Genomic DNA, 24,717 nt, shown 5'->3' on the forward strand with positions numbered 1-24,717 from the left:
ATGGAGATAGGTAATAAAGGACTAGAATTATTTCCATCCTCATAGGGTCATAGAAAAGCAAATAAAAAGCATTAGAAGGTTGTTCTTTACTATCTTTAATTTTTAAAACTAGGTGCTATGTTTTAGTGAGAACAAATAAAAGTCATTGTTTCTTTGATAGAACCCACACACATATCTATCCACTATGGTCATTTAGTCTATTTTTTTCTGCATGTGAGCAACTCCCTTCTCCACTGCTGGAAATTTTGCACATTCAGAGAGAAAAGGCTTCCCTACATATTTTTAAGATCAACCAGGGTATATTCTGCTGGGCCTTCATATGATATCATACTCGAGCTATGCTGCATCAATACAAAAGCAGTTAGGCTTAAACAGAAGCAGCTGGCCATAAACTCTTTGGTTTGGGGGTTGCTTTTTTTTGTTTGTTTTGGGATTTTTTTGGTTGATTTTTTTATAGACTATTCTTTTTGATTCTTGAGAAAAATGTAGTATAAATGGAATTAGTCAAGGTGATAGGAGAACAGTTATTTCATACTTATGGATAAAAACTCATTTGATGATCATATTGTTGCAGAGCAAAATCTCTCTGGTTCATGGAGTAATGGTGAAATGGGATCACCTCTTTTCCTTTACTTGTGTTTCCTATTTTTTCATTAGGTTGTAAAAATTCAACAGACACAGGAAGGAAATTAAATCTAGCTAAACATTTCATACACAGTTCCTGATTTTTTTTGGTATTTTTTTCATTGAAATTTATGTGGTTTGAAATTAAATGTTTTGCATCTTATGAAATGAAAACAAATTAGTGTTAAGGATACTTAGGCACCAAAATTAACTGTTTTGATGAGGACTATCATCCCCAAATATCTCATGTCTTCTCTTATCATTTACGAAATCCACTAAACAGAAAAATATGAGCAAACATAAGAATGCAAGTTCAAAACATCCAAGAAGGACAATCTAGGAAATTTGTATTTCAGTAGGCTAAACTACTGGATACAAAACAGGTAGATCTAAATTAACACTCCTTTTCTTGCTATGTTATGGTAAGTTTTATGAGTCTTGAATTTAACAAAGGAAGTATGTGAGTCAGTGGCATAATCTATACAAACTTTAGATGTGTGCAACCCCTTTCAGTTCCTGAAATCATAATCTTTGTTAGTCAAGAATTTGGTTTGGCCAGTTTGTTTCCTTAGGTGAATTATGAAAAATCAGTCATGTAGTATCCAAAACAGCTTTGAAATGAGCATGTGAAACAAGAGCTGATTAGCTTTAGGATTTGGAACTGTATGCATTGTACTCATTTCAGCAGAAATATATGGAAAGATCAAGGTAGTAATAAAGTTAGCATAGTAAAGATTTGGATATTCTAAGAGTGACTGTGATGACATGCATAAAATATTTCCAAGACAAGAACCTAGAAATAGGGCAAATTTTGAAATTTTTTGTAATCTACATAGGATACTACTATTAATCTTACTGAAAGCAAGCATGAATGAAATAAAAACCTTATCTAGTATCTTAAAATGCAGGCTGCATATTTAAAGATAAAATTATTATTTGCATATCATTTTCTCATAGCTGTGTAATGCACAGGGCCATCTTATATCATTCCATTAGTAATATTCAGAATATTATTCAGTTATGTGTTGCACCTGGCAAAAAAGATTTTTTTTGCATATTATATTCTTTAATTGCAGAGATTTAAGAATTTTTCTGTAATTCAAAAAATTCAAAGGTGTAGTACAGTTTGTGTTCCCTGTTAGTTTTTGTTAGTTGTTTATCAGTTTTGGTTTGCAACAGTAGTCAGGAAATGCCTTGAAAGAACCAGGAAATTCTCTCTTGGTTCAGGATAATTCTTTTAGATACCTGAGCAAGAAACATATACAAAACTTCCCTGGGCTACCCATTTTTATTCAGAAGTGCAACATCTAGAAATGTGCAGAAATGAAAGCATATGTACAGAATGTCAAAGAAAGCAGATGAAAGATTTAAATAGCATTTTCTAATATTTTGTCCATAAAAGGGAAGTTTTGTTAAAAATTAAATCAGGAAGTAAAAGTTAAATTAATATATTCTCTCCCCTTATTTTGTGGTTTTGTTGTTTTGGTTTTTTTTTTTTAATTTTGTTGGTGGGGCGTTTTGTTTGCTTGCTTCTTTGCTTTGTTTGTTTGTTTGGGGGTCTTTTGCAAACTGTTTAATTACCCCCAAAATTTTTCCATTCAATTTGTTTTACTTTTTTTTTCTCATCTTCCTTTTGAATACATATATATATGTGTGTGTGTGTGTGTGTGTGTGTGTGTGTGTGTGTGTATTTTTTTGTTGTTTTAATTTTTGTTTCTTTATTTGTTTTTGGTTTTTTTGAGAGAGTATATACAATTGCCAGTTTTTCAGATTATGGAGATCACCAAAAAGATAACTGGAGAATTAGATTAACAGGCTTGCAAAGTGAGAACTTCTTCCAGCCACTTAAGTCAATTTTACTTAAAAACTCAGGAGCATTTTGCTAACAATTGCTGTATGAGAAATAAGGGTTATCTACTTGCAGCACACAGTAATAACTCCTGGATAATATTTGAATTGGATTTGCATCCCATTTTGGACTCATTACAAAAGTCTCTGTGATTTGCTTGTGTTGTGAGTCACTCACATAATCTTTGATTAACTAGAGTATCTTTGCTTTGAAAACTAAAATGAATTTTTTTTTCAGTACTTTCAGTACTATCTCCGTAATGAAATCAGAGTTCTAGCTATTCCATAGCTTACAGTCTTGTGAAGTTTTTTATCTTTTTTTGTCATTTTATTAAGCCTATTACTAGCATTGTGTTAATTATATTATTAATCCTATTATAATTAGTTAGATATCTAAAAGTCACAACTCTAGCTATGTTCTGTAATAAAATACAAGTTTAAGTGGAGATAGATAGTGTTGGCTGATCCATTTTGTTTCCTTTAGAGGCATCTGATTTGGCTTAAGTCCTTTTCCAATGCAACTCTAGTTAATCAAAAGTTAATCAAATATTCCCTGTGTCTTGTACATACACAAAACTCAAAATTGTTGACAGTGGTGGAGCTTCTGTAAAATGGGCTTTGGAAAGGAGGGGTTGTGGTACAGAATGCCTGTTACCAGAGGCAGCAGATCACATCAGGAGCAAAAGCAGTGCTGTTTCGATAAAGGAGGGATTTTATCTGTGTCAGAGCTGCAACCTTTGCAGAAAGCATCCTGTAGCAATTTCTGCTAAGGTTGATGAAATCTGGCTTTATTATTCCTACATCATTTGTGCCAGGGTCAGCACCTGCATAAATATCCTTCTGCTTGAAATGTTGGAATATCCTCTGAGATCTTTGGCTAACCAGTGCTAGTCCTTGCAAATTAGGGTCAAGATAACCAGAAGATTTCAGAGTCCCACTTCATGTGTATTTTTTCAGTTCAGGAGGAGGGAAAAGAAAGTAAGAGTCTTTCTTCTTACTATCAACAACCTAGTAATTCTGTTATCCCTTCTAAAAGTTAAACCATATTGCTTTCCAATACTCAAGCTTTGCTGAGCCTGGATATTTTTAAAAGCACTTATTTTCATCATTCTTCTGAGCTACAAGTAACATTACTCATTAAAACAGCCTTAATACCTGGATTCTTGATCTTTTCCTCAGAGAAGTCTTTCTGATGTTCTTTACTTAGAAGCAGTAGACTTGAGTAAAACACTTTTTCTTCCATACTTCAACAACTGAATAGCTATTGATCCATTTCTGTTCCTGTATTTACTTCAGGTGTCCTTTCTTCTGAAGACATGATGTTCAGGCATCTTGTTGCAAAAAAGACAATGAAGAGTAAATAGAAAAAGTGATATTAAAATATTAAAAACTTTGTCAGAAACAATGTCATAAGCCTCCTTTTGAATGGAAAGACATGTTTTCAAGTTTAGATGGAAACGAGACGGGAAGAAGATATATTCCCTTGAGAACTGACCACTTAAATGGGAGGATTTGTCCTTGTGAACTGAATTCTCTCTGGAGTCAGAGATCTTTCCTGCAAGTGAGAAGAAAGGGCCAGTGGCCACAGTGGTTAGATTCCCCTGGGATCTCTTTCCCAGCCTCATCTGTGAGCTTTGTCCCAGCACATATTGGATTTGCCTTACAAAGAGATAGGTGTGGTTAATCCTTGAAGTCAGCACTGAGGTACAGCTGCTCAGAGAATTATCCAGAACTGTGGATGAGACATGTGGATGGGAAGAAGGAAGAATTATTTCTTGACCAAATGGGACAGGAATGCCAAAGTTTCATAAAGTCTGTGTTGAAGAGCACATCCAGAAGTAAGGGTCTGAAAGGTGCAACTTAGAGCAGTTGACTTTTTTTTGATCTCTCACCTATAAGAGCCAAGAATTTTGTGGTCGAAGCCAGTGATGAAACAGGTGGCAGGTGAACCTTTTGCCTTCATTAGGTCTTGTTGAAAAAAGTACTTTTTTTTTTTTTTTTTTTTTTGAGGAAGAGGAGGAGGAGGAAGAGGAGAAATAGAGCCATCTTCTCACTTCTTAGTGTATGCTAAATCCCCATTTCACCTCAGTAATGACACTATTAAAATCAGCGGGTTTTAAGCTAGGGCACAACATTAGCAATAAGTTACTACATTTTCCATTCTCTCAAAGTACAGAACGTAAATTAATTATCACTGTACCTGTTCAGAGGAACAAACCAAAAACTTTTCATTTTGTCTGTCTGCTACTACTAAGTAGGACTATTCATTGCTCAGGTTTATTGTTTGGGTTTAAGTTTTCTCAAAAACTGAACATGCATGCGTGTGTGGACATGTGTGTGTTCCACAAGATGGGAAAGGTAATTGAGCCCCATGAATAAATTTAAAAACAAAATAATATCTGCTCAGGGTGACTTATAAATAAATATAAGGTAACTATTGGTGCCAAGTGTGATCACGCCATTTGATTGCAAGTTAAATCAGTCCAGATTCAAAAATGTAAACCCCTTGATTTGAGTGGAGCAAGACATCTGTAGGTGGTTTATTAAAACCTGCTGATGTTTCCAGAATGAAATTTGTACAGATATGGGTCTCTGGGTAGCTGTATTGAAAAAGCAGAGACATACTTTTTGTCTGGTTACCTGACTTCCAGCCCTGTACAGGTATGCTTGAATAAATTAACATCAGTTATCTATGATGAGCCACTGCATAAAGCATTAATTAAAGCATCAATGCATTAAAGGAGGTGAAGATGTGAGAAAGCTGATTCCTGCCTCCTGTTATCACTTCCATGAGTCAATAGTACCCATTTTTCAATCATCCTACTAGGCTTGGAATCCTCTACTGATAACTTTTTTGAAAATTATTTTCCATAAATGCACTGAATTCTAGCTCCAAGAAATAAAATACTTTGCATCAGTCCATGATAATTATTACTTCATTCCCAAAATATAATTAGCTGTCATATACAAGTGGAATTTCCTCCAATAAGAACAAGAAAATCCAGTTTTAAGACATTAGGTGTTTGATGAACCATTTGTCAAGAGACAAAAATTATATCTGATATATTTTAAAAAATATAAACACATTTTACACCTGTACTATTATTTCTGGACGTGATAGAGTTCACAAAAAGACTAGCTGCATATCCAATACAATTGAATGAGCCATTAGGTTTTCTCTTGCAGAGACACTAAGATGTGTGTCATTGCTAATGTTCACATAACTCTTCCTTACCCAAGAGAAGCTGTATCATAAAGAAACATTTTGTGCCACCCCTAACACAGATCTACTGATCTAACCTCTTCCATGAGTAGTCATGTTGAACACAGACTGTCTGTCATATTGCATAGTCACCAATGTGAACAGGAGAAGCAGAATTAAAACTAGAATGCATAAAAAAATGTCTTCATAAGATTTTTGTATAGTATTTAAAGGAAAATAAATAAATTGAAGCACAAGGCTACATGTATGAGCAAATATTGAAAAATCAGTTCTGATGTGGAGAGAGGTTTTTTCCAACTACATAGTCATTTATTTGGGGTTTGAGTTGGAGGTGTTAGTTGTTTTTTAAAACAACTTGCTATCTACACTTTCTTGTTCTGCTTTGGTATATAAAATGATATCACTTAGAGAGGGAGAGTACAGTTTTCTGTGCAGCTTAAGAAGGCTCATTTTTATGTGAACTTGCAAATAGGCCAAGGTATTTTCAGTGACCTGAAAAGCTTATTTAAACAAACTGCTGCACCAGGGTTAACATAGGTGGGAAACATAAGTAAAACATTGAAAAGACTAGCCAAAAGCAAAACATGTATTGAGCAATACTTTCACCTGGTATGTGTTGTGACAAATAGTGTAAGTGTTTAATGTGTTTTGTCCAAGTTTCCTTCATAAGTTCTGTGTGTTTTCTGTTTGGTGAATGAGGTTATTTGGGAAGACAAGGAACATGAAGGTCTATCACATCTTGGTTGCCCCTAGGTTCCTAGAAAATGCTGGAAGAACCACAAATCTTCCAGAGAGTGGGAGACAATTACTTTTCATTCATCTGAGTAAGTGTAAAGCTGTTCCACGTTTATGAAGGTGTCCCATCTTCCCTAGAGTATTTTGGAAGTGGGTTAAATAAAACAGCTGCCCACATTAGTTCCCACAGGGAAAGCCTCTAGCTGTTCTTTTAAACTTAAGAGCAGAAGGTTGTAAGATTTCTGCTCCAGTGAAGGAAGCTGTACTTTACAGATAATGCAAGGACACTACTTCCAAAAGTCTGGGTGGAACAAGACACTGCAACTTGAGAGATGTGGTCCTCTCAGGTGCAGGAATCTGTGGAGAAATAATGAAGGGTGAGGGAAACACATTTGTGGCAGGAATAGCTGTGTGTTTTCTGCCCTTTGGATTTACAAGTTTCAGTGAAGGACAGAGACACTCAGGCAGGTAATACTGTCATACATACATTCATGATTCATCCATTTGTCAGTTGTGCATGTCTGTTTGAAAAGAGAAACTTTCAATTCAAGAAGCAGGCTTTTCATCAGATCTTGTAGCTTGACTAAAGATTATTAACAGATGAGAACATTTTCTTTTCCCCATAATGATGATGCTGCTCTTTCCTCTAGATTTGAGCTGTTTCATTCATTGGAACATGAACTGAGTGACTGTGTTGGGACATATACGAATTAATGTGAGTAAGAAAATTGGTGAGGCAAATCCTACAAATGAAAGCAAACAAGCAAACAAACCCTAAAATAAACAAACACACAAAAGCACCAAAAAAATACCCAAAAACTGAAAGAGGAAAAATTTACCAGGTGTAGATGACTCCAAATAGCTACATTTTTTTGATTGACAGTGTGCCAGTCCTATCAGCATATCTAGATAGAAGCTGACATTTCAAAATGCATTTTGAAGTAGAACTATGTAGCAGGTGATCAGTATAGTAAAACAAAGATCATTTGGATTTCTATTCCATTGCTTTTTGACAAAATTCATCTTAGCTACTGAGGCAGGAAAGTTTTCCACTGAAATACATCTTAGTAAAGATGTTACACAAAAATAGTTGTAAATTATAGGCTCTGGGGAAAAGAATCCCAAAATCCAACTTCTCTAAATCTGGGACATTTTTTTATGATTATACAAGCTGCTAGTCATTAGCAAATATGACAGCAAGTAAAAGTAAATTTGTGAAGTAGAGCCTATAGTTTCAGAAATGTACTGTTCAGTTAGAAAATATTAGTAGTAAAGCTATAAATACTGCTCACTACTTATCTCAGGGTGATCCTGAAGGAAGACACACAGAGTTATGAATGATAGTTAAGTGCTCCACAGTGTCAAGGAAGACACCACCGTGCAGGCACTGCAAGTGCACTACAAGACACTGTGCACAGCTTTTAAGCACCCCTTAACTCTGTCCAGGAACACTAGAAGTTTGCTGTCTTTGTCTCTTCAGGCAAGCAGTGCCACACTTCATGTGCCCATATTTATGTTGCTATGCTCTAGTACCTCAGTAGAAACCACTCATTCACGTCCAGCACGTACACATAAAGCGTTCTCTAATGGTACCTCTAGAGGTGCCTCAGATGGTCTTTTGGGGCCTGAGGTAACGCAGGAATATCTCAGGTGAGATACCACTTATGGCTCATCACAAGTTGATCTTTTAATGGCAAACACTGGATATTTCCTGACAATAGTTTTAAGCCCAGTACTTCTAAAAAAAAACCTAAGGCTTTTTGTAGTGCTTCCTGCTTTACAGCAACATCTTTTAAATGAGCAGTTTGCCATGTGCTAAGAAAACTTTTTTTAGTTATTATTTTTTTTTAATTAAGAGTCTATTTCACATTTAAGCTTGCCCTAAATAGCATTGCTTTAAAACATCTGTGTAAGAAATAATTTAACATTTTTGCCATGAGGCACCTTCAAGCTTCGTATAAATGGATCTGGAAGAGAAATGAAAGAGTTTTAGATTTTCCAGAAATGCATGCTCCCATAAAAGAGAAAGAATTGCAGGATTTTGTTGGCATTGTGAATAAATGTAAAATGGTAAAATGTAAAATGTTTTGTGTGGGGAAAGCAGGGCGAGAGAAGGAAAGTATAAGATTGTAATAAGAAGATATTTTTTTTGCTGTCATTTTGTCATTTTGGTTTTCCTTTTTTTTTTTTTTCATAAAGAGGGGTAAGAAAGCCACCTCATATGGTGTCAAACCATATGAGTATGAAACACAAGATGTAAACTATAGGGTTTATAAGTTGTTATTTTCAGTGTTACTGATTTTGATTTTAGTGCTTTACAAACTGTATTGCTTATTTTATTAACTAGGGAAAAGTATTTTGCACTTCCAGTTCAATACCCTTTTTTTCCCTTCTTTCCCTCTTCTTTTCTCTCTCTCGTTTTCTTTGTTATGCCAGAATAAAGAAAGCAATTACAGTTCAGACACTTACAAGTGAAAATACAAATGGGACATAGTTAATTTTGCTGCCTGTAAACCTTAGGTTGTACTTTTGTGTTTTACACACAATATGGGGAAATAAAAACAGACCGAACATGTATATGTGTGTCTGTGGATGCGAGTACTGAGAGAAAGACATACATTATGTTATTAGATAAAGATGTAAAAATATAATGGATAGAAAGAGAACTCAGATTCCCTCTCAGAAGGTGAATGAGCCCTTGTTTCAAGAAGATGCACACAGATTATGTATTATGCAAGACTGAGAACCAAGATTTCATGAGGAGGGGCCCTGGCAGGAAGGATAACAGATCCTGCACTGGGTGTCTCTCAGGTCTGATAGCCAGATAGGGGAACAGCACTAATTCTGCAGCCTTTTTAGTCTGTTCTGTCACAGAAGGGGCACTGCTGGGTCAGTCAGCTCACTAGTAATTGTGTTTTACAGACTTCTAAAGCAATTGGCTCAGTCAGTCCCAATTCAATAAAAGTGTAGAGCGAGAGTGAGAGCACTTTTGTTCTATTTTTTACTTGAAATTATTTCATTCAGCAGTCTGTCTTTTTTATTACCAGGATTTGACATTAGCACTCCAAGCTATATTAGCATCCATTTCAGCAGTTCAGTAATGGTATTAAAAAAACACTTAACTTCAATGGTGAATGGTTGTATGACAGTACCATAAAAATCCACATTAAAAAAAAACTTATGTATTTGTCCCTGCAAATTATTTTTCAGTCGTTTAACCACTTCAAAACTACACTCTCTTGACTGGTGTTTGCAAGAGCTTTAGCAGCAAGGAAGGCTTGTAAAGGGGCTGCAACTGCAGCAACAATGGCATAAAGAGAAAAATGAAGACATTTGAAGAAGAAGAAAAATATGATAGGAACATGCAAGCACAGATACACATATAATAAAGACCTTTCATTTTGAGTGGATGCCTGTCATTCATCAACTAAAGCAAGATTTTTAAACTCAAACCACTTGAGGTAAAATCTTTGGCATCTTCCAGATTTCTGGGATTTAATTTTGAACCCAGCACTCTCCAAGCTTGGGACGGCAGCCTAACTATCTTGGCACTGCAGCGCATTCATAAATGACTGCATTAGGTTCTAAATTTTGATTAAACATTCTGTAATTAATCAATGGTAGACATGAAGCAGTTGGCAAGGTCCAGAGCTGCAAAATGTTTAAGACATAAAACATTACAAAGTAATTAGAATGTGCTCCTTCAAGAGAAGGATTGCCTTCAATAAAGAGGTAAATGATAGCATCATGTTTATTGTGGACGTAGGCAGCCAGTGCAATATGATAAACTGCAGGAGATACACGTATCAGTAATCATCCACATTATTAGTGTCATTAATCATAATTCTAAAAATATGACAGCAGCAGCCAACTTTTTGACCAATTTTGCCTCTGCCTGTTGGCCGTTATAACTTCACTAATAGACTGCAGAGCTCCTGTGCGTGGCAGTTTGCATTGAGAATGGAAGGTTAATTATATTTGAGCTGCTGATTCCTTCTCTCCTCGGAAAAGACTGAGCACTTTGACAATCCCAGGAGCTCACTGCTGTTAAACCAGTAAAAGTACTTTATTGAAATTTTCTTTGTTGGTCAGGAATGAGTAGATGTTTCAAATGAGATATAAGCGCCAGACTGGGACGGCCGCTAATGTTTCTTCCAAAATAATCCTTGGACAGCAAGCTGAACTTAGATATCTTTGCACATTCTCTTGTGGATGAGTAAAAAGTTGAGAATTTAATAAGTGCTGACAATAGCATGTATGGAAGAGTCTCAGAGGAATGAAATTACTGAGAAGTCGGGGCATCAATGAAAGGAGGTTGTAGGATAATCAGCTATCAGTTGACCTGATAGGGGTGCTTATTTAGTAATGTAAAATTACTAATAAAGGAACCCTGTTGAAATGCCACATCATATTTGGTTTTATAGTTCCTCTGGTGTTGTATAAATAAAACCAGCATTTTTAGACAAACAAACATTAGGAATGAGAATTACTATTGCATTTTGATCAAAATAAATGGTTTACAGATTTGCTGTGGAACCTGAAATTGTACAAAACTATCCCTGAATCTCAGGTTTCATTATTATTTTGAACTTGAGATTCAGTCAGTAAAGTGCCTGTAAATCTCCTAAGCAAACCATGAGATAATATGTTGCTGTGGATCAACATCTGTGAGAAAAGATTTGATTTGAAAGCAGAACTGGGGAAAACTAAGAATTCTGCCTGAATTTTTTCTTCATTTCTAGATTTACTGAAACTTGGAGTTCAGTAAAATACACAAGTGGCGTGCTGAACTGGAGGGTCTGTTTGCATAAAAACTTGTAAAATTATCACATTTAGTTCTACAAGTAGAATTAAATGAAGGACGAAAACTTCTGATTATAAAACTTGGATCATGTGATATTTAGATAATTTAGGTTTGAAAATTAATGTTAATGTATATATGTTCCTCATCCCTTCAGTATTTCTTAAGGGAAAATACACCTTGTGTCAAGGACTAGCAAATATTTCAACACAGTGGACTTGAGGACTTAATGCATGACTGCAGTGCATGGCACCAGCTAAACTTCTCTGTAGAGCTTGTGTAAATTGTGGCAACAGCTTTGGTGTTACAGACAGTGATGCTAAGCACCTGCTATGCCCATCACAGGACTTTCTTATATGTATAATGACTTCTTGCGCATGTAACATTGTGACACTGTGTTAGTTCACTCAGAAAATATTCTGTCAGATAAATCCTCTTATTCTAAACTTTTTCAACCAGTCCAGATATTAGACAAGAATGCTGGCTATTTTGTATTGAGTCTGTTTTGCTTCCAGGCAGTTAGTAAAGTGAGAGGTTGAAGTGTTGCAACACAGTTTTGATCATTTCTGAGTAACTTTGGCAACTACGCCAGTTGTTGTGCTTTTTGTTTGCAATATCTTTTGATCTTTAATGGACAACAATAGTAATATATTAAGAGTGTGACATAACCTCAATGCTTCTGAGCACGCACAACTGTTGTGAAAGCGTTATTCTGTTAACACCATAAGGACCATTTCACTAAACACCTCAACAGGTATGTACTGAATTACTGGACCTTTCAAGAACCCCAAGCCTGTCAGATTTTATTTTTTTTTAATTATTTGGTAGCAAATATTGCCATCAAATATCAAATTCATATTTAACCTGAGTATTTGCCTGCACAGTCAACTATCCTGCCTTCCTAAATGCATTAACATTTTTTATGCATTCCATGGTGATGATAAATTGTTTTCTGACTCTAACTGTGGATTAAGTATGCAAAAGACATGTTTGCCACTGCCAACAAACCAATAATTCTCACTAACATCTTCAGAGTTACAACATTTATAAAGTTGCAAAGTGGAGTAAACAAACCATCTGTTTGGCTTTACCATATATGTCATGCTCTCTTATTAGCATATTACGATTCATTTAGTAAACAAATTTGGTGATTTTGTTCATGTCAAAGTTAGAAGGAGCTTGAAGATGATTAACATTCCTGGGACAGGCACATTAATACATTGCTTCCTCTGCAAAGTTAAATGGCTTCTCAGGAGAATCACCCCTTGTTGACAAGATGAGACTGTCAATTTTGTTTGCCTGCCACATTAGGGGCCGTAAGGGGATGGGAAGCTCTGAGAAAGAGGAGCAGTGTAGGCAGCATAATTCACTGTGAATTGAAAAAAGAAGTCTAATTCTGATAAATGGTCGACCCCAATACATCCTACCTGTTATTACAACAGACGTGCCGTATCTGTGCAGTAAATTAGTTAAACCCCTTAAGAGTTTGATAGGAGCTTATCTTCAAGTGAATAATTTGAGTGTAGAGGGAGCTGTCTTCGTGACCAGTGTGAGTGATTTGTTTCATATTGAAAGGGATTGAAATGACTGGGCTCCACATCTTTAATTTGCAAGAACTTGCTTGTCCTTTATTTCCTGTATTTAATAAGCACTGGGTTTTTTACTTTTTTTTAATAGGTGCTGAACTGTATTTTACCTTTTGGATTTTCTTCCTATGAAAGGTTAATATTTTTCAGATTCTATGCAATTTCAGGCCTCAAGAACTGATGCTATTACTCTGTTCATGTAGAAATGCCATGGTTTTATCAGGCAGTATAGTATTTTTGCCTTGACTCCTTCTAAAGTCTAGCCCCTATGCCTACTTTTCCCCTTACATTCAGAAGCAGATTAAATAAGATCAAATACACGGAAGCACCACTGTACAGTTTTAAATTTTGTCCCTGTTCAGATAAATGTGAATTTTATAATTTAGGTCAGATCAGGATTTCAAACTGTTACTATCTTTGCTTAGATTTATGGATTTCTTATTTCTTTTTCTTCCTAATTAAAGCCCAAAACAAAACAATACAAACCCTGTATCAAAGACTGCTGATAGAGTGGCAAAATTAGAACAGTAAGTGAGATGATAATTTCTTTAACAGTTTTCATTACTAATTAAATTCAAGGAACTGTTTTATTGTTGATTCTTATAAGCAAATGGGAGAAATGATTGCTGCTTCTTTCTTGAAGTATCAGAATTGAGGCCATATCTTTCTCATAAATATGTACACTGTTATATTTAGCCAGTCTTCCTTTCTGGCTCTTTGATTTTAGCTGCATGAAACTCAGCACTTTCCGTCTGCAGAGATTCTGAGAAAGCAAAAAATTCAGGGTTTACTTTCTGTAGTGTTCACCTATTCTGCGCCTTTCTATGAGTTTCAGTCTTAAACAAGCAGGAAAGGGACATGAAATTGAGGTAAGAACATATTGCTAAATTGTGTTAGCAACTAAAATCATGTGAAAATTTAAAACAAAACCATAATTCTTAATTCTCTTCACCTTTGAGGTGAACAGAAACAAAGAAAACTTTCCTTTAACATTTCATTATAGGTAAAAATGTAGGCTGAATACTGAGCTGAAAATATCTGTAGAAAAAGTCTCACAGGAGGAATAATGAAAAGTTCATTGTTTATGATATTTTAAAACAGATTGATAGAGCTTAGTTGTAAGCTAAGTATAGCAGGAGGATAGCTTTTATGGGACCTGTACAACCAGAGCTGTTACTTCCATATCCAGCTTTAATAAGAGGTTCATCAATTTTTACATAAACCACCAGCCAATTGTGTTCTGATCTTTGATTTTCTAACAAAACCTTCTCAAACTGCTGAAGATTGTGTGATTTCAGGTTTTGTAACCCAATAGTAGCTTCTTCTTTTAGTAGTGTCTTCTTTAAAAAAAATATCTCTCACTGGGAAAAAAACAATTTGACAGAAAATAATTTTATGTTGTCTTTACCTGCATTAAGTATCAAAATATAATTTTATAGTATTACTTAATGCTGGGATCACTTATTTATCTTAAAACAAAGCTGACTAAAGACTGATGGCCTCCTGCTGTCACATTCTTTTTTGATTTCTTTGCAGTGTTAGAATGGTAGGGCTGGGTTTTACTAATTTATTAAATCACGTGTTTGCCAGAAAAGGCACTTTCAGAATATCTGAAGTGTAAGAAACTGGGACAGTGGCTTTCTTAGAAACATAGGGAGAAAATGGTTGTGGCTGGGTACAAGTGGAAATGTTGAAACAATATGGTTTATTTTGATGGTTGACTGAGATCAGTAACAGGGAGCTTTGTCACTTACCGTCAGACGAGGAGAATCAGACATTTAATAAGGATATCAATTGGCTCGGCTTTCTGTCTCACTGCATCAAGCAGTGGAAAGTGGGTTTCCACAGTCCCTAACTGACTGCCCCAACAACTGTGCTTTTCTTTCATTCTTACTCTTTTTCTCTCTCATCCCATAATATTTAAGTATAATTATACTTTTCTCTTGGTAAAATAATTAATAAAATAATACTATATGCTTAATTTTCAACAGTCTGTCCTGTCCTGAATGGTGAACACATTCAGCCTAATTTTTCATGCAGTTGGTTTTGTGTCCTCCGCTAATGCTTGAATCTAAGTAGACAGAGCTCTTTATAACCTGAATTCTCTAACTCTGCTCTATGCATCAGATACGGGGTTTGCCACAGTGCAGATAGGACTGCAGCTATGGGTGCATCCAAATTTGGCCCTTCGTCCATAAGATTCATGCCAATTTCTATACCAGGACAAATTCTGCTCTGATAAATTCATTCTCACTCACTTCAAAATGAAATTAAAAGACTGACTAAAGAAAAATAAACTAAACTGAAGTGGCTATTAAATTTTCTCTTTCCAACAAATGGACAGTAAATTAACAAAATCAGATTCCTTGACAAGTGTAAAAAGAAACTGCTAAAGAGATCCCAGTCAGGATTTATGATGTGTGTAAATAGAATGTATGTTTAATTGACCATATTTCCTAGGTTTATAATCCCTTCCTTCTGTTGGTGCGTAGTGCATCTGTCACTAAGAAACTTGGTAGTAGTTGGTGGGGTATAACCAACAATGAATTCTAGTTAAGAATACTTTCATGAACTTCACAAGAGAAGGAAAATACTATCACCAGTGGGATCATGCCCAGAGTCAGGTAACTTCTGTAACTGCTGTAGGACTCTGCATTGCACTGGTGCTAAAACTCCTGTCCGAAAAGGCAGTGGTGAACTCAGAGGTTGACATTTCACCACAGCCACAGATTTTATGTGTATCATCATTATCATCATCATCCTCAAGGCAACACTGCTCCATTCTTAAAGCCAAATTCACTCTAGTGAGGACTTTGCACATACTTTTGCCTTCCATGTATGTAATTAATTAATAGTACCTTGAAAAGAGTGGTATTTATGTCAAAAAATCAGGTATTCTGAGTCCTAGAACTTGCTCAAACTTCCTTGCTGCAACAAGCTGCATTTCAGACTTTTTTTCTTGGAAAAATACCCTCCTCGTTTTTAAAGTTATCTGACATGTAGTACAGACCTAAACAGATGTTTGGACATTCTTTGCCCCAGATAGTATTTTCAGAACAAACCCTCTTCACCATCCCTTGTTGCCTAGGAATGTCTAGGTATAGTGACTGAAGTAAAGTAAGAAATGCCTTTAGTTAAACGCATTTGATGGTGTATTTCTGCCTGAAAGACTTCAATCACCAGTTGTCTTTACATAACATTTCCACTGTGAGGATCAAATGCCATTGTGGTAGTTGATGTACAAATAAGCAATCTAGGAAGACCAGAGGCATTCAAAGGATTTAATTAGGTCAAATATTTTGTTTCATACACACATATATATTTTTGCCAAACATTTATGTTCTTTAAGTTCTTTTCCCTGCAGATACAGCAGTAATTGCAGTGGTGCAAAGGGCACCAGAGATGGCCTTAAATTAGCTAGCTGAGGTATGAGAAGTAATGAAGCCATGGCAGGCTGAAGCTCAGCAGGTTTTGGCATATTTTGCTTCAGGATTTTCTGTCTGTTTCATGGCAGTGCTCATGCACTGGCACAAATGACTCTGCCCAAAGTATGCCTCAGCTTACTCAGGGACCATTGTTCATACATACCTGGGAGCAGTATCTGGAGGAGGAAGAGGTAAGCAGCTTTGGAAATCACATCAGGGAACAGAATAGCTGAAGCAAGGAACTTCAGGTGTCATGGGGAGGAGCAGATGAACAATATGACAGGTGGTCAGCATTGGCTGAGGGCTTGTAGGGGACTTCCTACAGTTGGGAGTGACAAAGCAGAGGAGAAACAGTTGGATTAGGATGGAAAATCTCTGTTTGGTGTGGAGAAGGGGGGTTTAATAAGATTTCAAAACTTCAGTGTCTAAATAAATGAATTTTTTTTCATAAGTCATACCTCCTTCTCCACCAGAATGTTTTCACATATATTTAGGGAGAATATTAAACACAACTGAAATAGATTAAGAAATGAATGTAAAAGAATCAATTCTTTTGAACTGTGGTTGCATAATGGAAATCGACTACTATGAATGAACCTATGTTCAGAAGTTATGAACAGCAGAGCTAATGCACTGCCATGAGTTCATCTTTATTATTGCATTACACCTGAATCAATTGATAAAGTAGCTTCTTTTTAAGGCTAGGAATGGCACTTAATTGAATAAAAGTCAATGTAATTATATTAGGAGAATCCAACAGTACTGCTGACAGCGGAAAAGGGACACTACTGAGCAGAGTGCCAGAACTGGTCCGCACATTTCTGCACATCGTTTGCCTGACAGATATTATGGGCTGGTACATACTTTAACTAGATTACTGATTGCCACTGCTGTAAGTGAGAATTGAATAAGGGAGGCATCTCTTCTTATCAGAGCATCAGCAGAGTTTGCATCCTTACACTGGTCTTTCTCAGATTGGCTTTTGTCTATCTGGGGCTTGGTGGCCCCTCTTTAGCATGGTAGTTTATTCTTATCTCTTCATTTAGTGAATGGTGACGTTATTTTCACTGCATGCCTGATTGTTGTTTTTCTCAACAGCAAACCAAGGAAATAGTAAGCACAAATGCATGGAAGCAAGAGTTACAGTTATCCTGACCAACTCTTATGCTGAAACAAAATCCCAGAGCATAGCAGTGAAGAGGGGAGAGAAGGGGGGAGATTATAAGTACACACATGAGTACTTTATGAATAGTTTGCAGTTAGCCTTATGATGATAAGCACAAACGTGCTTTTATGGTCATTTAATAACCCTGGTCAGTGTGGACAGGCCTTCACAGTAAGCGTTTCCTGTACTGCACTTAGAAGCTTTACATGGAGCTACATTCCATCTGAAACCAGGAAGGCAAGGGACCATCAGGACTACTGTTTATCATTCATGTATGCATGCGTCTGTTCAGAACTCATTTGTGGATAATAATGGTATGGTGTGAATATGCTTTGATTAATTTGCTTTATGTTTTCTGTATTGTGTGATTGAGTCAGTATCCATCAGGACAACAATATAAGTGATATTAAAGCTGACAAAAAAACAGTTTCACAGTCAAGACTTTTTTAAGTCTGTGTTTTATTGGTTTCAGATTTTTTTTAAAAAACCAGATATGTCTGGATTGGAATGTGAATTTGTTCTCTCTCTCTCTCTCTCTCTCTCTCTCTCTCTCTCTCTCCTCCCCCTCCCCATTTCTTTCTCTTTTCTCCTCTCCTCTCTATCTTTTGTGATCTCAATTTAGCAAAAGATTAGAAAGCTGATCTTATCACAAGGTAAGCTCAGCCTTCCTAAGTGCAGTGTGGGGATATGCATAATTACACTTCTATGCCTCAAAAAAGCAATGATGCTATACTTGCTTGTGTGAAAAGAGTATTTCCCATGTGGGACAAAAGCAAGAAATACTCTCCACTTTTTCCACCCTTGCCCATACCTCTCAACTGTCTCTCATTAAGAGAGAAATCTTCTGTTCTAGACCAGCCCCTAACTGGAATAATAGCATCCCAAACACACACAATTCAATTAAACTGTATTTCAGTATCAGTTTTATGTCAGAGAAGTTACCTGCACTTGCAGGTGAATGGAGCATAGTTCTATTGCTGTTTATTTATTCCCTTAAGTTATGTGCAACAGATAAATGAAACACAATGTAAGTGTTAGAAAATTAAAGAGTTTTACTCCACATGAATATAATCTTCCTACATTTGCATTTGCTTTTTTTGCATTGTATTGCTGTATCATGTTTTGGACTTCAGTTGGTTGAGAGGTATGTTTCAAAGGGTTTCTTAAAATAAAAGCTTCCAATAAGGAAATATTGCTAATAGCTATTGTTCCTCTTCTCCCTTTTTTGTTAATGTAGGACCTGAATGTCTGTAAAATATTTGATCATTGTTATGTCTTCCCATGCCAATTTTGTACCTAGTGCTTTTTGCAAATTAAGCTATTCCTATGTTAAAATTCTCTCTTTCTCTCTCTCTTTCCCCACCCTCCTCCCACTCCCTCCCCCCCTCCCAATCTTCTTTTCCCTCCTACATTTGGGCTCTGATCTGCAATTTATAATGGGCAGACAGACTGGTGAGTCTGCATGTTGTAAATTGCGGGTTTGGGTCCTTAGCTTGCAAAGAATGTTATGCAGTAGAACTTCGCTAATTCTTTTTTGCTGACTCAAAATTCAAGTCACCCTCCAAAGAAACTGAATAAATATTTGTCATTTACTCAGCAATGCTGCACATTCTGAAAACTGAACCCTAAAGTTTTCTATCACTGAAAACTTTACCCTGATTTCTTACACTTAAGCACTTCAGCAAAATGAGCATATTCTGTGGTCAGAGGTCTTTGATGTCTGTCATGTTTGTTGGTTGTATCATTAATTCAGAAAATACAGTTTTTCAAAGAGGGTTTCCTGACACTACTGCAAATCAGTGAGGTTCTACTGCAATGGGTGAATAAAGCCAATGCCAAAAGTGGAGAGTAGAATGCAGCTTCAAATAATAGGCTATTTTACTTGTTTACTAACTTAAAAGCTTACACTGTTTGCAAATGTAGTGCTTTATTTCTTGAGAGCAAAGGCACAGATCCTGTAAAGCACTTGAGAGTCTTAATTTGCAGCTCTTGGGATCTGATTTAAAATCCACTTCCATCAATGGCAGTTTTAAAATGTCTTTAATATCTGCAATAACTTCAGCAAATACCTAAAGCAAACCCATGCTCAAGTTTTTTGATTGATTGGGGCAAAATTCTCACTGCCATTAATAGGTTTCTTTTACTGGACATTACACTGCTTCAGCCAATCAGCACTGCATACAGACAGTATAGGGAGAAGGATAGGGAGGAGTGACAGTGACAACTTAGAAGGATGAAACCACCAACTTTGGCTAAGATTTTCAGAAACTTATATATAGATTTCAAAGACTTGTTCTCTTAAACCCTTCAAGTCTTCTCTATCTTTGTTTGGCCTGATTCTGAATACCTTTATATGAGAATTAATTAAATTACCAGAATCAGGACCTCTGACAATGCCTTATTTGGTTACTTCTATTTTACTCCCCTCCTATATTTCACTTACTGAGTTATGTGAGTACATATATATATATATATATATAAGGATGGATGGATAAATATCTAAAGACATAGATCCATAGTAAGACACAGATAGACACACACACACACATATATTCCATATATTAATATTTTTTGCCTCTTGAAAGGAAGGAAAGTCAGCAAGGATTCAGGAATCAAGAAGAGCATTTTGTATTTTCTGCTAATACAATTTATTAATTTGTAAATTTCAAATAAATTTCTGTAGCTGCTGTTGGGGACTAATGTTGAGGAGCAGCAGCTAAAAAGAAAAACAACATGGGGGAATTTGTTTTTTTTGTTTAGTTTTTATGTTGCAATTTGTCCACTTATAGAAAGGCTGACATTTCCAAGTAATATGGATTGGGGATGTTTTTATGAGAAATTATCAATAAATGATAATTTTGATTTGGTGCTTGTTGACTCTGTGTTTAATCAAAAATACTGTACATTTTTCCTTTTCTCCCTTCCCTCTTCCTTTCCCAGACACAGTGCTAACATAAACCTGCACCGTAAACTGTTGACCAAAGAACTGGATGACATGGGCTTGGACACTTCACAGCCTTCTCTTAGTAAGGACCTTCGCGATGAATTTTTGGTGAAGATATATGGCGCTCAGCATCAGATGGGGCTTGACATAAGGGAAGACACCTCCTCGCCTGCTGGTACTGAGGATTCCCACATGAATGGGTACGGCAGGGGCATGGCAGAAGACTATATGGTACTAGACTTGAGCACCACCTCCAGCATCCAGTCCAGCAGCAGTATCCATTCCTCAAGAGAATCTGACGCAGGAAGCGATGAGGGTATTCTCCTGGATGACGTCGATGGGGCAAGTGACAGCGGGGAATCTGCCCACAAAGCAGATGCCCCTGCCTTAGCTGTAGGTATGGGCACCGATGTCCCAGGATCCCTCATGTTCAACAGCGTTTCGGTGAGCAACGGTGGGATAATGTGTAACATTTGCCACAAAATGTATAGCAACAAGGGAACCCTCAGAGTGCACTATAAAACAGTGCACTTGCGAGAAATGCACAAGTGCAAAGTCCCTGGGTGCAACATGATGTTCTCCTCTGTCCGTAGCCGAAACCGGCACAGCCAGAACCCCAATCTTCATAAAAACATTCCTTTCACGTCAGTAGATTAGGTCACGGATGGACACGGCATAATGCCAGCTCTCAGAGAGGGCCCACTACATCTGAACTGCCATATACAGTCTCCCTTTATATATGTATATGTATATGTATATGTATATGTATATGTATATGTATATGTATATGTATATGTATATGTATATGTATATGTATATGCATATGCATATGTATATGTATATATGTGTGTATATATATATCTATATCTATACACACATACATAAATATACATATAGATATATAGTTTTTTCTTTTTTTAGCAAAAGAAAGAAACACCAGGTGCTTTCTCCCCTTTGTCAGTTGTTGGGGTTTTTTTTCCTTTTTTTTTAATAGAAACAAAAACATAGGACCTTTAATTTGCGGGAAGAGATCCTTCATTAAAAAACAAACAAAAATAAGCAAACAATCAAAAACCAAACAGAAAACATGCAGTTGTCCCTAGTTCTGTTAGAATGTTCTTGGTCATCTCCAAAGAGACAGTTTGATCTTCCTTTAACTTTTGCCTGAAACAAAAAAAAAAAAACAAAAACCACAAAAAAGAACAAAAAAAAACCTTAAACAAACAAAAAAAAGTACAAAAAAACACATAAAAAGTCCCCCCAAAAACACAAAAAAAATGCAAACAAACAAAAAGAGAAAGAAAAAACAATCTACTTAGTTGTCTTTGTGTTTTCTAAGCATTGGGGATAACGTTCTACTAAGCATGGCTGTTACACTTGTATATATATATTGAGCCTTGACAGGCCTATGATGTAAAACAATTGTATTGATGGTGGTTTAACTCTAATTTTTTTTGCTTAATTTTTACAGTTACATTCAGCTGTTAGATAAGCAGGAAAAATAGTTTGCTGCCTAGTTTTACTCATTTATGTTAGCTTTAATGCACATTTTTAAAAGAACCACGGTCTTGTTTTAACTACCTGCTAGATATAAGTACTACAGAGGTGCTGGCATGCTTTACAGTACCTGATTTGATACAGTTTTTTTGTCTTGTACTATTACATAAATCCAGTCATGCACTTTTTCGTACACTACAAGGGGATGTGTAATAATATCCATGCTTTTTTTTTTCTTAAACTATTGCCATATTTTCAGTAAGTGTCTTTAAAAAAAAATACACTTAGATAAAAGTGATCTGGTCAGTATGAGGGCATGAATGCCAAACAAAGAGTATTAGTGTTTAGTGTTAATACAAAAGTGCCAACTTTGCACACATTTTGAAAAAAGAAAATGTAGTTATTCACCATAACCACAGTTGTAGTTTTTGGGCTACACACAGAAAAATACTGGGGAGGGAAAAGGGGTAAAGTGAAATACAGAATTCTTGGTGCTTTTTTCAAGTGCCAATTATTACTAGAAACAATAGTGCATCCTTATTCCTTATAAACTACATTGCATAAAAGAAAAAAAAACCAGAATTTTGTCATGTGAACCAGTAGAATTTTTTTTTGTCAAACATGCATAATATTTGGGGATATAAATGCTGATACTACTTGTCACAGAACAAAGATGAATATAATTTTGTGTGCTTCTTATTATAGCCTGGATTTTTGTGGTGTTTAAAAAAAAAAATCAAAATGAACAGGGAAATAATGTTAACTATGTTGTTCTGTAAAGTTGTCTTTTTTGCAATGGAAAGTGCTGTAGTATGATTAAGGCATGTTTTATAGAAGCAATCAAGAGAAATTAATGGCAGAAGCACTTAGTAGCTCTGAAAACATATGCTGGACTTTTTATTGGGTAACTTTCCCTTTGGATAAAATTAGAAGACAGAGAAAAAGGATGTCTAGTTGTGTTTATGTTTTGTGTTTCACTCGCATGATTTGTCAGAAAATAACAAAAGTGCAAGAAATATAGTGAGCAAGAGAGCGAGCACAACCAGGAGACAGAGAAGGAGCGAGCAGTTGAGAAAGGCAGAGAGAAAGGAGGCTGCCCTCTGAATTTTTTTGTTTCCGGTGTTTACACATGTTGCTTGAGCTGGTAAACCACACTGGCAGCCTTAGTTACCACAACATACTGACTGAGGGATGGTATTTACTTAAGCTCAATCTACAGCCAAAGCCATTAGGATGTGTGTTGTAGTCTCTTTTCTTTACAAAACGAATAACAATAACAAAAGCAAAAACAAACAAACAAACCCCCAAGGGATATTTCAGCATACAATAAAATATTCTTTCAGTGAGAATGTGTTCCTTTTCTGTATTTACTGACCCAGAACATTATTTTTCTTAGCAGAATCAGAAATGCTCCATTGTTTCAGCTTGTTGCTGTATTGTTTTGCTGTGCGTTTTGATTATTCTTACTTTTTATGTCCACTTGAGTACTTAACTCCTATTACATTTTCTAGAGGAAACTCTTAATATAGATTTCCTCTTTTTAGTACTTTTTATGCATTTCAGTATTTTTGTTTCCAAAAGTAGGAATCAATATCTAATAAATCAGTATTTCCAGTTGTAGAAAATAAAAGAAAAATATTTCTAAATGAATTTTCACTATGTTCCTATGAGTTACAAGCCTCTGATCTTTTTTTTTTTTTTTTTTATTCTGTACACTCATGAAGCCCTGAAAACATTTGTGGATTCCACAGAAACTATAAGCAAAATTTACCTTCTGGTTTAACAAAAAGAAACTTTATAGCAAAAAAGTAAGCTGTTTCAATGACACTTTTCTTTCATCTTTTTTATTTTCTTCAAAAGCTCAGCTACTTTGCTTTGTTAAATTGAGTGGAGAGATCTGCTTTGCTTTGTATTACGTTGTTCAACTCAGTGTGTTTGTGAGAAAGGGAAATTAGAACGGTAGGGGTGCATTTTTCCAAAATACATGAACCTTTGTAGTCTTACCTGTTCTGCACTCTCATCTCTCCTCCCAGGCTAATAGGAACAAGTAATATAGAAAGTCTAAAAAATAAAAGAACGAAAATTGAATTATATACAGAAAAAAAAAAAACACTCTTTTGTAGTATGCACGATATAAATAAATATAATTTTTTAATGAAAAATGCATTTGAGGTATAGAAATAATTCCTCACTGATTAATCACTGTTCAGCATTCTTATTTCACTGTGTTTCTGATAGAGGTCAAATGCGTTTGGTAAACTTGTTTGGAAATTTAAGCATCATCTGTAGATAAATTGAGCAGATTATTGACATAGAAGAAAAAAAACAAACCTGTTTATTACACAAAATTGAACAGCACATTTTAAAAAGTAAAGAAAAAGGGACAAACCTCCAAAAATTATTAGAAGCTCACAAGTCCTACTTTTAATTTCATTCAGATTTTGCTTAAGCTATGTAGAAGAGATCATCTCTGTCTTGTGGACAGAACACTACTCACTGATATTTTTAGGCAAATCTAGGCAAAGTATTTTCTTCAGCGTTAGTGATACTAATGTCAGTACCATCTTTTTTTTCTTTTTTTAGAAGGGCACATACTTACTTTGAATTGAATGGCATTTCCCTCCTTTCAATTTAGCATGCATCTCTGTGAGAATCTGTATTTATCAGAATTGTTCTTGTGGTGGAGTTTGTATCATCCGACATGATCTAAAAATTTATTAAGGGGCTCAGCTTGGTTTTACTGAAAGTAGCATTTCTGGGTGATCTCAGCAGAGACCCAGAGTGCAGTACGAATAATGACGAAACATTTCATCTCTTCAACACAGAACATGGCCTGTAATGGTGTGATGACATGATAAGTATTGTGCAG

General features: G+C 35.8%; 1 protein-coding gene across 1 annotated transcript in view; it reads left to right on the forward strand.

Annotated features, from left to right (window-relative positions):
* BNC2 (basonuclin zinc finger protein 2) overlaps positions 1 to 23,274 on the forward strand; it is a 333,130-nt gene extending 309,856 nt beyond the window's left edge. The window contains exon 6 of the mRNA XM_058827265.1: positions 20,348 to 23,274. Within this exon, the coding sequence (XP_058683248.1) occupies positions 20,348 to 21,008 (661 nt within the window). The 3' untranslated portion in view covers positions 21,009 to 23,274. The remainder of the gene's footprint in view (positions 1 to 20,347) is intronic.
* Positions 23,275 to 24,717: the final 1,443 nt, after the last annotated feature.

The sequence above is a fragment of the Poecile atricapillus genome, chromosome Z (genome assembly GCF_030490865.1).
Source record: "Poecile atricapillus isolate bPoeAtr1 chromosome Z, bPoeAtr1.hap1, whole genome shotgun sequence".
In the NCBI taxonomy this organism is placed as follows: domain Eukaryota; kingdom Metazoa; phylum Chordata; class Aves; order Passeriformes; family Paridae; genus Poecile; species Poecile atricapillus.